This window comes from Sorex araneus, chromosome 4 (genome assembly GCF_027595985.1).
Source record: "Sorex araneus isolate mSorAra2 chromosome 4, mSorAra2.pri, whole genome shotgun sequence".
Taxonomy (NCBI): Eukaryota; Metazoa; Chordata; class Mammalia; order Eulipotyphla; family Soricidae; genus Sorex; species Sorex araneus.
Window position 1 is genome coordinate 161,878,398 of NC_073305.1, and position 15,500 is coordinate 161,893,897.

The following is a 15,500-nucleotide window of genomic DNA, read 5'->3' on the forward strand; positions in this document are numbered from 1 at the left end:
AGTGGTATGGCTTTTGCCTTGCATGCAGCTGATCAAGGTTTGATCCTTGGCACCCACCAAGGTCAGCAGGAGCGATCCTTGAGCACAGAGCCCAGGAGTTAACCCTGAGTACAGATAGATATGACCAAAAAAGTCAACAAACAAAGAAATTAAAAAACACCATAATTAAACAGCAAGTGATAGTTACTCCATATGACCAAAACAGAGGTTTTTTTTAATAAAAACAAACAAGGGGCTGGAGTGATAGCACAGCAGGTAGGGCATTTGCTTTGCACGTGGCCGACCCGGGTTCAAATCCCAGCATCCCATATGGTCCTCTGAGCACCGCCAGGGGTGATTCCTGAGTGCATGAGCCAGGAGTGACCCCTGTGCATTGCTGGGTGTGACCCAAAAAGCAAAAAAAAAAAAAAAAAAAAAACACCCAGATTTATCCTCCTTTGTAAAAACTTCCAAAAACTGGATACTGAAAGAAGAAATAAAGCAGTCTTCTTTATAGGGTTATTACCTATTACCTATGGAGAGCTAAGACAACAGTGCAACATGTAGGGACGAAAATAAATGAATTTAAGGAGGCACTCAATGTGAAGTCTTAGTGCAATTTTCATATGAAAAGTCTCAATATATTTCCAACAATAAGCCACTTGGACTAACATTGGACTTCAGAAAGGTTCTTTGATACAAGATTAACATATAAAAATCAATTATATTCCATATTCAAATAACAAGGAATAATTATTAGGAAAAAAGAATGTTTCCTTATATGGAATCAACTATGACAAACTTTGGGAAATATATGATGAAAGAAGTATAAAGCAAATACAACAGTGTATTGGTGAGTGAAAATGAGAAATCTACTAAAAGATAAACTGTTTTTATGTTTGAATAGTCAATACAATTTCACTCGAAATTACAGGTGGGATATTTTTGGAGAAATTTTCAATTTCTAAAATTACCATGGAAATGCAAAGGAGCAAGGGAGTCAAAACAGTTCTAAAAAAGAACAAAATTGACTTCAAGTCATATTACAAAGCTGTAGCAATTAAGATCCTTTATTATTGGCATAAACAAACAGATCAAAAGAATAAAATAGGGAGTACAGCATGTATGGGCAAGATGGAAGGCAATTTAGTAAAGAAGAGCTATTCAACAAATACTATTCCAACAACTGGATATTCATACATGAAACAATAAACTTTAATGTACACTTTATGCCACATACAAAAATAATATAAACTACAAATCTAAGTATAAAATCTAACGCCATAAATCATACTGGTTGAAATGTTACTAAATCATAAACCATGAATTACATATGCATCATCTAATGCTCAAAATTCACAATTCAGAGGCGAAAAAAAATACAAATTAAAAATCAGGCAAGACTTGAACAGACACTCTGCTGAAGAAGTTACAAATAACAAGTAGATATATGAAAACATGTTCAATATCATAGTCATAAGGGATAAAAATAATTGAAAGTGGACCAGAAAGATAACATAGGGGTAAAGGCACTTGCCTTACATGGGGCGAAACCTGGCTCAATCTCCAGCACAAGTTCCCAGAGGAAACCCCAGAGTGACCCCGAATACAGAGCCAGGAGTAAGGAGCCCCTGAGCTCTGCTGGACATGGCTCCCCTCAGCCATTAAGAAGAGAAAGAAGGGAAGAGGAAGGGAGTGTAGGACAGAATTAAAGGCACAAAAAATAGTAGTGCATACTATCAGAATGACTAAAACTTAAAAGGTTGGTCATTCAAATTTGGCAAGGATATGGAGATACTGAAGCATTAAGACAACTAGTAGGGATGTTAAATACCATAATCACCTTAGAAAGTATTTTTGAAGCTTATAAAGTAAAATATACATCTACAGTAGGATCTAGCTTCCTTATTAATAATTTATTCAGAGAAATGAAAACAAGTATCCACACAAGAAACGTGAGGATGGGGGCTGGAGCGTTAGCACAGTGGGTAGGGCATTTGCCTTGCACGCGGCTGACCCGGATTCGAATCCCAGCATCCCATATGGTCCCCTGAGCACCGCCAAGAGTAATTCCTGAGTGTAGAACCAGGAGTAACCCCTGTGCATCACCGTGTGTGACCCAAAAAGCAAAAAAAAAACAAAAACAAAAACAAAAACTTGAGGATGAATACTCATTAACACCTTCATTTGTGATAGTTCTAAAATTGGAATCAACTCAAATTCCTCCCAACAGTTGAAAGTATAAACAAACTGGTAACCTAATAATGAAATGCTTAGATAAAAGGATGAATCATTATAAACTTTAAAATATCTATTAATATCACATTAATTATAAATAAGATAAGGCAGATATAATTACCTGGTATATACTATTTCACTTATATACAATTCTAGAAAATTTACATTTTCTAGAATTTAAATTCTAGAAAAATTTTCTAGCATTTAAAGAATGACTATGTCAGGGGAAGAGGGAGGGATGAAGTGAAGTCCCTATAAAGTCAACTAAAAAGTAATCAAAAAATTCATTGAGGACCTGTATAAAAATTTCACAAAAGAACTATGTAGTTAATAAAAATTTACTTGGCACAGGAGACAGTGTATAGCTAAGGCCTTGCATGCAGTCAGCCAAGTTTGATCCCTGGCACGGAATATGGTCTACCCCAAGCTCTCTCAAGGGTAAGCCAGGTTATGGTCCCAAACTATACATTTATATATGCATATATATGTATGCATATATGTGTGACTTATACATAGTGATATTATATATATATATATATTGAACATATATGCTAAGAACTAGAATAAAAAGCAGGAAAATATAAAATGAAGTTTCTGGCGGGGGGTATGCTTAACTGAGTCCTTGTATCTGAATATATTCTTTCCTAAGAAATGCACTGATAAAGAGTACTTAGATACATACTTAAATTTTGTTTAAAATATTGAAAAAGAGGGGCTAGGGAGACAGTACATTGGGTAAGGCACTTGCCTTGCAAACAGCCAGTCAAGGCTCGGTTCCTGGTACCCTATAAGGTCCCCCAAGCCCACCAGGAGTGATTCCTGAGCAGAATAAGAAGTAAGCCCTGGGCACTGTCTGATTACCAACCAAAATAACAGTAATTATAATAATAATAAAAATACTGAAAAAATGTAAAATTATAAAGTGTTTAAATTATCAAATATTCTTTAATGAAAGGGAGTACTTCAACTTTTAAGTATAAGCCTGAGTATAATTACCATGATAGGAAATTATCATAATACTCATAATTAATTCTAAATTCATAATTAATCCATGATAATTATTGAGAGAAAATATTTTATAAACAATGTATATAAAAAATAATCACATTTTTAGTTAACAACCCTGGATTCACCAACAATGAATTTGAAATAGACACATAAAAAAGTTTAGACTTTGTCTTTATATTCATGTACTTTATTCAATCACAAAATCAAAAACTAGCTCAGTAATAACTGGAGTGCACTCCTATAAATAAGCCTTGATGGTGGGAATGTACTAGTAGACAATATCAAAGGAAAAACTGGATTATATTAAAGTACTGTGGAGTTTATTCCTTGATACCAATTCCTGTAAAAGGCGAAAGATTTATACGATCTGAAGAGAAACCAGAGTGGGCTGGAGCAATAGTACAGTGGGCAGAGTGTTTGCCTTGCACATGGCCGACCCAGGTTCGATTCCTCTGTCCCTCTTGGGGAGCTTGGCAAGCTACTGAGAGTATCCCGCCCACACAGCAGAGCCTGGCAAGATACCCATGGTTTATTCGATATGCCAAAAAATAGTTACAACAAGTCTCACAAAGGAGATGTTACTGGTGCCCACTCTAGCAAATTGACGAACAATGGGACATCAGTGCTACAGTGCTACCAATTCTACCAATTCCAGTTCCTAAAATTGATATGTACCTATTTCTACTGTCTACTACCTCTAATTCCTGAAAACAATCAACCTGTTTTCTTCCTCTCTTGAAACAATTTTAGTATCTATGATTTTCCTTACTTCATGTTAATCTAACTCCATATATTTAAAACGTCAGCTATAATATAACCCAATGTGTTAAATTGAATTTCAGCATTCTTATTTCCATCCTTCTCTCACTTTTAAGGGACCTACTAGTAGTCTCGGATAACACAGAGACATTGGGCCCATTTCTGGATTTGTATTTTTTGGAAGTCAATATGAAATTTCTACTATGTGCCAACTGGTACAGGTCCTCAACGAATAGGCTAAGTGCTGCGAACATGAAGATGATAGTAACATTTGTTTAAGATGATGTTTTATATACGTCAAAATTCTTCTAAATTAATGTTCAATATACTGTGGTTTTATATCCTAAATTTCACACAGTCAAAAATTTCTTAAAGTTATTTTGATAACTGACAATCCTTTGATTTATATAAAAAGTTCAATGCTTTGTGTATATTTTGGCTTGAAGCAATTACAAAAAGTTGTGTGGTTTCTAAGTAGATTTTTATCTTTACAGAAGGAAGAATGAGGAAAAAAGATATTTTAATACATTATCCTTTGCACTTGAAATAAAAATAGGCTTTTTAATATGAAAATCTGTACCCAATATATTACTCTATAATATAATAAAATAAAATCAATATATTATTTCTCTTATACTTATACTAGCAGAAAGATTTTCTTCTGGTTCAAGACTCAATCCCTTTGGTCATGGTCTACTGTATATAGTCCTGGTACTATTTATAGTCACTGACTGGATACCTATTTCTTTATATCTAAATTACTCTATTTTCAACTATATTATTATTTCTGTAAGGTAATAAATCTATTCTTTAGCTTCTCTGAATTAAACAATTATGCAGAATCCTCCTTGCTAATATTTGCAATGTGTGCAGAATTTCCTTGATCCTAATCCCTGTGCACACCTAAAATGTGTATGTTAAGATTCTAACTTGCCATCGAATGGTATAAGGATGGCCCTTCCTCCATAAGAGGTTGCATCTGCTTTCTCCATAGTTAGAAAAGGCGCCGTCAATGAGCTAGAACTCCCTGGAAGCTTGATTTGTCAGTTTCTATTCTTGGAATTTCCTAGTTTTGGTACCTTATAAAAATAATTTTTCTTGGTTATATGTAAGTCATTCAGTTCAGGGCACTTTGATACAGCTGTCCAAATGGACCAAGACAAGAGAACAAGGCCATACAGAGTGCAGGGATTGAAACATGGTCAGCAGCGTACAAGGGAAGTGCCTGCTATACTATCTCTTCAGCTATCCCTCCACACCCACACCCCACGCACACACTATTTATAGGAAAACAAAAGATACATATCCTTCAAATATTGTGAAGCCAGTATGGGCGGGGGAGGGGATCTATCAACAGTAATAGTACTGTTGTGTAGTTGCCCACTGATGACCATGTATCAATAAAATAATTTGTGTCAATAATGGAGACTTTTTCAACTTAATGTTCTTTCAGAGATTTAATCAATCAGGAAACACAAATAATTAGAAAAAGAGAACATGATAAAACTGGAATCCAGTTCCTGGTTTCACAGCTTTTCTGAACACACAATAGGTGCTCAATAAAGATCTGGATTGCCTAAACAGCTACACTCAGAAGTAACACTGATTCAGGTGAATTACTGCCACCTAGTGAAAAAGCAGGTTTATTACATGGGATTATCATGCTGAGAACTGCTCAAATTAAGTTCTTGACCTTACTTAAAAAATTACATGCATATTCATTATATGTCAGTTTTCAGGCAACATAAGGTAAGAAAAAAGAATGTGGTTGTATCTCTCCTTTATATAAGGTACAAATAATAAAATAAATCGCATACTCAACAGAGAGGTATAAATTAAAAAATACTGAGGTCTATTACACAAGCAAAAGTTAGTGATTTTGAAAATCTAATAAAAAGACAGTTAAGCATAGCAAAGAGAATCATGGACTACAAGTCCAGAGTTATGAATCCAAGTCCTGGCTTCTATAAAATGGCAACAACTGTTGTTTCTATATTTACATACAAAGTATTTGTGAAGTGTTTGCAGCAGTAACAGATACACAGAAAATCAAATGCATTAGCTATCAATATGAAATGTATGGCAGGAGCCTAGAGATTGAGGTAGATGAATATTAAGAACAGAAATCAATTGCTAAGCTATAACTTCACAAATTTTAATTCAGTAGAAGCTGTTTTTCTGACTACTACTCTGTTATTATGGGAATCCTAAAAGTATCTTATCTGTGGTGCTCTCTGACTAAACTTTGTACTACTAGATGATTAACCTTTTCAACATCAAGCAAAAAACACTGACTTCTGAAAGTAAAAATCATATTTCTTACCAAAAAAAGCAAAAAGTCAGTAGAATGGAAGACACAAAAAGACCACAACCTGAATACATGGTTAAAAGGGAAAAAAGCTTGCTGACTCTTCACAGATTTCGCTAGAACTGAAAGATGGATGATATATTTAGCTACCATGTGGTCTCATCCATAGTTTATTTAACTTATTGAAAAAATGAGCCTGCTCCATTTTCCTTGAAAACAACATATATATATGAAGTTCAGATAAATATTCTATAAAAACCATTAACTATTCTACATAATTCAAAGTTTATACCATTAAAACATTTAAGTAAAAGTACATGTAAACATTATTTTTAAATGAGAAATTTGGGGCAAAAGAGTCTTGTATTTAAAAACTTATATTTAATGTTTAAATATATATTTTAAACTTAATATGTTAAATATAATTATGTAATGCATATTTATTATATATAAGTGTATTATAATTATGTGTTTAAAATATATATTTATATGACTTATATTTAAATTTTAAATATTTAAACCTTGAAGTGCAGAATATTTAAAATATAAATCAGAACTATCATGGATAAATAATACTTCAGTATCCAATAGAAAAAATAAAGACAATGATTCTGGTTTGGGCTTAATGAGTAAAATATAAAAGTCTGAAACATTTTAATTTTTGTTAGAGAGGTATACCACTCATAAGAACACTGTTAAATCTTAGATTGCTTGAAATTATGTAACTTCTTCCTAAACTTCCTCTTTTTTAAAAATAGGCAGCAAAAGTTGGTGAAATGTGTAGAAACGTTGTTTTAATTTACTTGTAAAGGTGTTATATATCAAAATATCAAAAATTGCATTCTAAATTAATTAGTTGCACAAAATAATTCTAATTTTATATGTGTATTATTTCAATATTTTAATTCTAAAACACCAATAGAAATCCTTTCTCCTCTATGTTAAAATGGCGTGGATGTAACAATGGCTCTGAAACTTATGCATTTGTTTTCTAATACACTATTCTACTATTCTACAAACACTGTTTCAAAAAGGAGCAGCTAACCAATATAAACAGTAAGAGAGAAGGGAAGGAAAAGCTTGTTTCAACTCCATTCCTTGGAGATATGCTTAGTAATATAGTTTTCCTATCAAGTAAATGTTCAGATGAGCATAATAAAAACCTATTTTTACCTTTTTTATTCCTCTTAATATAGTGTTATAAATTTAAAAAATGCTTTCAAAGGCTCTGTGTTACGTGTTCTTTTCAAACCTCTCTCCTCTCATTCTAGAGAAAATGTCTCTATCTCTGTCTCTCTTCCCCCCAGCCTTAACCCTCCCCCCCAATACCCCACCCTATTAGTAGTAGTACAAATATAGACCAGATAAGGAAATTAAGTTTCAGGAAGGCACATGATCTATGTGACTTGAGCCCAAAAGTCAAACTTTTAGACTACTAAAGTAATTTTTTGGTGTTTTTGTTTGTTTGAGAGTCCCTTGCCCGCATGCCTGGCTGTCTTCCCCGGGGCCCCTCGGAGGGGATGGGTTCCAGCTTCCCTCCGCACCTGGAGCAGAGCTCGCAGCGGCCGAAGACCACCCGAACCTAGCTGCAGCCATGCTGGAGGCTCCTCTCTACACGTTCGGACAGACCTCATGCATGAAGGTACCGGCAAAGGAACCCAGGTGTGTGTGATCCCATCAACAGCCAACATCCAGAGAGAGACTTAAAATCAAGCTCCCAGAAGCGATACCTTGTAGCCTACTTCTCCCTCTAGGAGAAGCTGGTAATCTTCTGAGAGTTTCCTGCCCACATGGGACAGCCTTGCAAGCTTCCCATGGTGTATTCATATGCAAAATCCAGTAATAAGCTAGATCTCATTCCCCTGACCCTGAAGAGCCTCCAGTGCAACATCTTTAGGAGGGCCAAGTCCGAAATAGACTTCTAAGATCTCAAGGAAAGGACGAAATGAGATGTTACTGAGCCCGCCCGAGAAATCAGTGATTAACGGGATATTGTGATATTGTGAAAGTAATTTTTTTGTGTTTTTGTTTGTTTGTGTTAATTTAAGCTTTCTGAATGGCTTTTTCAGTCTCTATGCCTGGTGTCTAAAAAACAAAGAGACAAACATATAATGAGTTTATTTAAGGATGAATTCCTTCTACAATGACAACAAAATATAGCATGGAAATAGATAACAGTAAAATTTGCATTTGTAGTAAAAATATTAAAAGCCTGAGAAATTAATCAGAAACTGAATGAAGACTGTTGTGAAACACCTTAAGGGGCAGAGGAAATAGCATTGCGGCCAATTTCTGGTTTCAATTACTAAGTACTTCAGGTAAAACTCCCTTATGTAAAGATTTAAAGTACAAAGAAAAATCATTTGCTCTAATATGTGGGTTTAAGCTAAATACCAGATTTGGACATTAAATGATTTGAAAAGTCCTTTTGTCTTTTCCTATACCTATGCAGTATTATTTCTGCTAAAATTTTCTTATAATGGTGAATAATACTATATTGTTTACTAAAAATATATACTACTAGTTATGATATATTGTTACTATTAAAATTTGAATAAGTTAGAGCAATTTATTATTCTCTATAAAGTTCTTTAAGATATGACAAATCTTAAATTTCCACATTATTTTCTAATATAAATTATCTTTTTTAAAATAAGGTACAAAACATCTATATAAAATCACCTGTCTGCTAACTAATTAGACAAGTTCTAAGTTGGTTGATGGTTGAGATATCAACTCATTGGTTGATGGTTGTAATATCTATAGCAACATAATTGTTAGCCATTCACATTTCATTACTTTAAAAAACACTTTGTGGGGCTGGAGCAATAGCACAGCGGGTAGAGCATTTGCCTTGCATGCAGCCGACCCGGGTTCGATTCCCAGCATCCCATATGGTCACCCAAGCACAGCTAGGAGTAATTACTGAGTGCATGAGCCAGGAGTAACCCCTGTGCATCGCTGGGTGTGACCCAAACCCCCCCAAAAAAAACCCACTTTGTTCAAATAGTTCAACATTATTACATATATACACACTATATATATATATATATATATACACACACACACACACATACATGCTGGCACATAATATCCTAAATATAGCAGACTAATACAGACATGCTATTTTTGTGCAAAAATAAACATATGAAAAAAAGTAGAATTACAATTTTTAGAGTAAGAGCACTGCTGGTCAATATGCAGACCTACAAAATTATTAATTTCATGACAGAAATTTGAAAAGTAGCACAAACTAAGTAACTCTGAGAATGACATTATTTGAAAACTAAATCTAGCCTTTATTTTTTTGGTTATTTCTCAGAATGATAGAATAATGAGTATAAAATTTATTAAGTTCCAATTCCAGATCTTGTTTTCATTAACATTGAATCTTATGCCTTAGTTTCATGTTAAATTGCAAAACTACAATTTATTGAAATGATGCATTTTAGTGAAAACAAAAATATAGAATCAGAAATTAACTCAATATTCAAAAAATATTAAATGTGTATATTCCCTAAATGTACTTACATTCAAAATTTAATTAGTACCTCACAAATCAACTGTCGGTATATCTTGTTTATTTAAATTGATTTACAAAAAAAGTGAAGACTACATTTGTATGAATATATAAATATAAGGGTACACCATTATATCTAGTTCTATAAATATCTAAACTCCTAAACTGTATTTATTAAAAAAATCATAACAAAATAATAATATATTTAATCTGTTTTGTTCATATTTATACATTCAAGAGAATTCTCTTAAGTAATACAATACTAGTTTACACGGAGCTCAAAATTCCTGACTGAGACTAAATATAAAGGTTACCTAATTTTTTTTTTCCTTTTTGGGCTGTGCTCAGGCAGTGCTCAGGCATTACTCCTGGTGGGCTCAGAGGACCACATGGGAAGCTGGGGACTGTAGATTACATGCAAGGCAAATGCCCTACCCACTGAACTATGGATCCAGTCCCTTTTATTATTTATGCATGTATTTCACCTTAAATATTCTTTACTTCACAAGTAGACTTACCATGGAAGTCATAAATATATAGAAGAATTGGCTCATTCTGTCCAAATGCACAAAATGCAACCATATTTTCAAGTGGATGAAACGAAATGTCACGAATGGGTGACTTGACTGGCAAGTCAGAATACATGGCTACTTGTTCTCCTAAATAAGAAAAAATACATTAATGATGAAAAACCTTTCATTAAAAAATATTCTTCAATTTACTGAAAATATCTATAGTAAATATAAAACATAATTTACATAAAAAATCTCGTAATATAAATAATTTGATCACTGGTGTTAAATAATTTTTTTATTTTGGTGGTCTTTCTACTTTTCATTTCAGCCTCTCAACAAAGTTTCAAGTAATAAAATAAAAGGAGCCTAGAAGCAGATTATCTCATTTATATTTGATTCATATATATCAAAAAAATCCATTGAGAGCTATGGTAGAAATTGCAAGATTCAAACTAAAGAAACTCTCTGGGTGAGGCTTGAATTATTTTTCTGTTCTTCCAGAGATTGTCTGACATAGCATCTACCTTTAAATGGACATAGGTATGTATATAAAAGGTTTAGAACAGAAGTCTGGAACCGACAGAAAGCAGAATTCAAAAAGAAAAGAATCTGTATGCATTTTACTGAAGGGGAAGAAAAGAACACTGGTAAACTGATGTGAAATAAAAATTCTGATTTGGTCATAACCATGCCGCCGGACCCCAGCCAGGCTGTTTCACTTGGGGTGCCCTGGAGGTAGGTGGGTGAGACCCCTCCCTGCCCCAAGGGATCCAACCCCAGCAGCCCCAAACCTCCAGAAATAATCTGCCACATGTTCACGGCTGCTCTCCACATGCTCCAGTCAAGCCTCACCCATGACTAATTCCTGGACCACACAGCCGCATGATACTTCATACGACACACCCTAACCATACTCCAAGAGTACTGAACCACACTTGATGGGGTTCATAGTAAGAGGCAAAACCAGTCTTAGAGAGAAAAATATTTTTTACAGATATCTATATATCTATATATAATAGCACACAAGACTCAAAGTTTAACAACTTTTTAATGACCTCTTATAGAAGGGCTTAATGGACACTGGGTTAAATACAACAATCTTCACACTTTTTCCTCCAGGGGATACTTTATTATAGCATTTCCAGTGGCTTTTCATAACAAACAATACAAAAAGAGCTGAGTAGTCAAAGCCATAACTGAAAAATAAGAAACTGGGAGGCATCTCATTACCTAACTTAAAACTATGCTATAAAGCCATAGTGATCAAAACAGTGTGGTATTGAAATAAGAACAGATTTTCTGTCCAATGGGTAAGAATAGGATATTCAATGACAAACTCCCACATATGTGATCAACTAATTTTTGACATAGAAACTGAGAACATGAAATGGAGTAAAGACAGTCTCTTCAATAAATAGTGCTGGAAAAACTGGATAACCCCATGTAAAAAATTAAAGCTGGATCTGATCTCACACCTTACATAAAAGTCAATAAAAGTGGATCATAGACCTTAAGATCAGACTAGAATGTGTTTTTAACCTTTTTCTTGAAAAATAAAGGTGAAGTACAAGTGAGATTCCCAAAGTAACAGTTTATTGTAAAAAAAAACACCTTTGAGTAAAAACAATTGTCTCTAATAATTAAAAATTTAGTAATTAGTATAAATAAAAATTTAGTATTAGCTTAATTACACTCAAATTCAGCTTACACAATTTTTATATTCTAATACTCATTAAATGTTAAGTACTTAAATGCTAAGTACTTATTAAATATTAAAAAATTGTTCATTACAGGTAAAGTAAGACTAAACCTTAATTTAAAATAAGACCCTATTCATGAAGCTATTAAAACAATAAGCATAATTTATTAGTTCCATTACCAGTTTTCCAATACTCAAAAAAATAACTGAAAACCTTAACCCGGAATTTCCTGGATAATTATTTCATAAAACAGTAGTTTCAAAGTAAAAAAAAAAAATGGAGATCAATAAAATACCTGTTTCTGGATTCCAAACATAAACTATACCATCTTCACTTCCAGCAAACAGAAAAGTCCCACATGGTGTCAGAGTACTGTGAATTTTCTCTCGGTAGTTTGCTGCACCTACAAATTTCCTTGCTGCTAATCTATATAAAAGAAAAGGTTATACAAATGTAACTTATTTTATCCATTTAAAAAACTGGTAGTGGGAAAGCTTTTCTTTTAAATACTTCAAATGCAATTTAGTAAACAAATTTTTATTGGCATACTCAAGCAAGAAAATACTTCTGCACAGTGTTTTGCCATGTTAAATCCAGTGCCTTTCAATAACACCTTTCAAATCTGTGTAAAAATTGTAACACAAAGTTAAATAGTGCAGACACATTTTGAATTTTGAGACACAGATTAAACCCAACAGTCCTCCCAAGCACTATTGGGAGTGGTCCCTGGCATTGCACTGGCAGTAGATGCCAAGCACTCCTACGGTGTAACTCAGAAATAAACAAACAAAAAAAGAACATTGGAGCAGGAAGAGGTCTGTGTGACTAAACTACTTACTCGAGCAATTACTTATTCCTTCAATACTATTAGGAATCTAATTTCCTATTAGTAAGCCTAGCTATATGACATAAATTTAATGTAAACTAGGACGATACCCATATTATAATAGCTATCAGACTCTTCACTAAGAATCTGATAACAAAGAATCTGATAGCTATCATGAGTTCTTAGTAAAGCATTTAGGCTCCACTAGTGCCCAGTTATAAAAATATTCCATATCAAATAATTTTTGAGAATCTTTTTGTGGAAGAAACTCTAGGATGGATGCAAATAAAGAGGAGACAGTTCTAGAGACACCTCTTAATAATTTAGCAAGTTTATAATTTAGCAAGAGAGATTAGAAATGTATTCACATAAAATATACAACATGAATGTAGAAAGTTTACAAAAAAACATTGAGGATCAAGGTAAGAGATTACATCTAACTATAAAGAGAAAATACTTTAAAGAAGCAGCATTTCAGTTGGTTACTAAGAAGTAGCACTGTAGCACTGTCGTCCCATTGTTCATCGATTTGCTCAAGTGGGCACCAGTAACGTCTCCATTGTGAGACTTGTTGTTTTTGACATATTGAATATGCCACGGGTAGCTTGCCAGGCTCTGACATGCAGGCGGGATAATCTCGGTAGCTTGTCGGGCTCTCCACGAGGGATGGGAGAACTAAAACCAGGTTGGCCATGTGCAAGGCAAATGCCCTACCCGCTGTGCTATTGCTCCAGTTACTAAAAAAGTAGATGGAAATATTCTTATTCCTTTCTCATAGTCCCTAGTTGACAGACTTTGGTTTGAATGCTGTTACGCAATGGACTGTAGTGTAGGAATGTTGGTACTTTTATGGTAGTTGTGATATGGCAACATATTCTGAAAAGGTGTGAAATTATAAACCTAAAATATATATAATCACATAAATAAATGTTTCCTCAACTAAAAAAAAAGACAAAACAAAACTGGATAGGGAAATCTTAAAAACTGTGACTAGGGTCACACATATTGTCTTTGCAAAAACCTTTGTATGTTACTTTTGGTGCCTATGGAATAAATTAGAATGTAATTAAAAAATAAATCAAAAGTAGATGTAGATGGAATTCTTGTATTTTTCCATGTGATTATTTTGTGGGAAGGCACGCCATGTGTGGCTCAGGCTTTCTCCTGCTCTCTGCTCAGGGTTCACGTCTGACATGGCCCAGGGGACCATGTGGGATGCTGGGATAGATCCTGGGTAGGCTGCATGCAAGACAAGTGCCCTGCATTCTGTACCATAGCTGCAGCCCCATGTGTGATAACTTAAACATTTACACAAAGAAGGTAAATGTTTTACTGAGCCTGAGTAGATAGTACAGGAGTTAAAGTATTCACCATGTGCATGGCTATATCAACTGGGACTCAAGTTCAAATCCCCAGCACCACTATGGTCCCCTGAGCATCACCAAGGTTCACACCTGATCAGAGAGCCAGGAATAGGCCTTGAGCACTGCCAAATGTGGTCTAAACCACTCCCCACTACCCCTACCCCGAACAAAATCACACAAGCATATCATGCTAACTGAAGTGAGTCCGAAAGTAAAAGATAAATAACATATTATCTTGCTCATATGCTGAGGAGGAAGGAAGAAAGGAAGGGAGGGAGGGAGGGAGGGAGGGAGGGAGGGAGGGAGGGAGGGAGGGAGGGAGGGAGGAAAGAAAGAAGGAAGGGAGGGAGGGAGGGAGGGAGGGAGGGAGGGAGGGAGGAGTTAGATAATCCCCGATGGAAACAAATCCTGAGACTTGATCATTATAATTGAAGGGGTGGGGATAGATGAAAGGGGGAAATAGTGGAGGGATCTTGAGACACTGGGGGAGGAATTCGTACAGTAATTCTGAAACTATACTGCCTCCAATAGTATAATGTCTTCAATAGTAACAGTACTGCATTTTTTAGTTTATTTTTCTTTTTATAGAGATATAATAGCTTACAATACTATTGAAGCCATTATAGTTGCAGAGTTATGACACCAATTTCTCCCCCAGTGTCTCAAGATCCCTCCACTATTGGTTAGAATATTTTAAATAGTTTATTTATAAACTAGTGTATTCCCACATAATTCTCATGAGAGCTATATATTCTTTCTCCCACCAGAGAGTTAAGGAATAAAAAAAGGAAGGGTAATAAGGAGTGGAAAAGAGAGTATCTGACTCTACATAGCTTGCCTCCAGAGCACATAGATGATTTTAAGATAAATTCTTACTGCTAAAAAAAGAGAGTAAACCAAATGCCTTAAGTCTGACCTCCTATAAGCTGTCTCTACTCTTCAGTTAAAATAAATTATCTCTTAGCACTCCTTATCAAGAAAACTTTGCTATGAGAGGGGTGAAAGAAAAAAAAAAATTTTGAAAACAGACTTATAATTACAAGAAACCTATACTCATCAAACTTCACACTACCTGACCATAACTTGTCTCAAGCCTTTCACTTTGTCTAAATGGACCAATTCATCAACACAGTGAAAAGCGAGCCAATCCAGGTCTTTAATGAAAAAACTATAGTATACCCATCAAATTTTCTGTTGTTGTGAAACATAATTTTTTATTATGTACTTATATAAAACTATTGAAAATGCATACAAAAATATTTGCCAGGCATGATGAGTACTAT

The 15,500-nt window shown here is 34.4% G+C and overlaps 1 protein-coding gene across 10 annotated transcripts in view; it reads right to left on the reverse strand.

Annotated features, from left to right (window-relative positions):
- The window catches only part of AHI1 (Abelson helper integration site 1), a 216,703-nt gene that overhangs the window by 147,856 nt on the left and 53,347 nt on the right, over nucleotides 1–15,500 (reverse strand). For all 10 annotated transcript variants that reach the window (XM_055135618.1, XM_055135619.1, XM_055135620.1 and 7 more), the window contains 2 exons: nucleotides 12,323–12,453; nucleotides 10,331–10,471 (listed from right to left, as the gene is read on the reverse strand). In XM_055135618.1, the coding sequence (XP_054991593.1) occupies nucleotides 10,331–10,471; nucleotides 12,323–12,453 (272 nt within the window). The remainder of the gene's footprint in view (nucleotides 1–10,330; nucleotides 10,472–12,322; nucleotides 12,454–15,500) is intronic.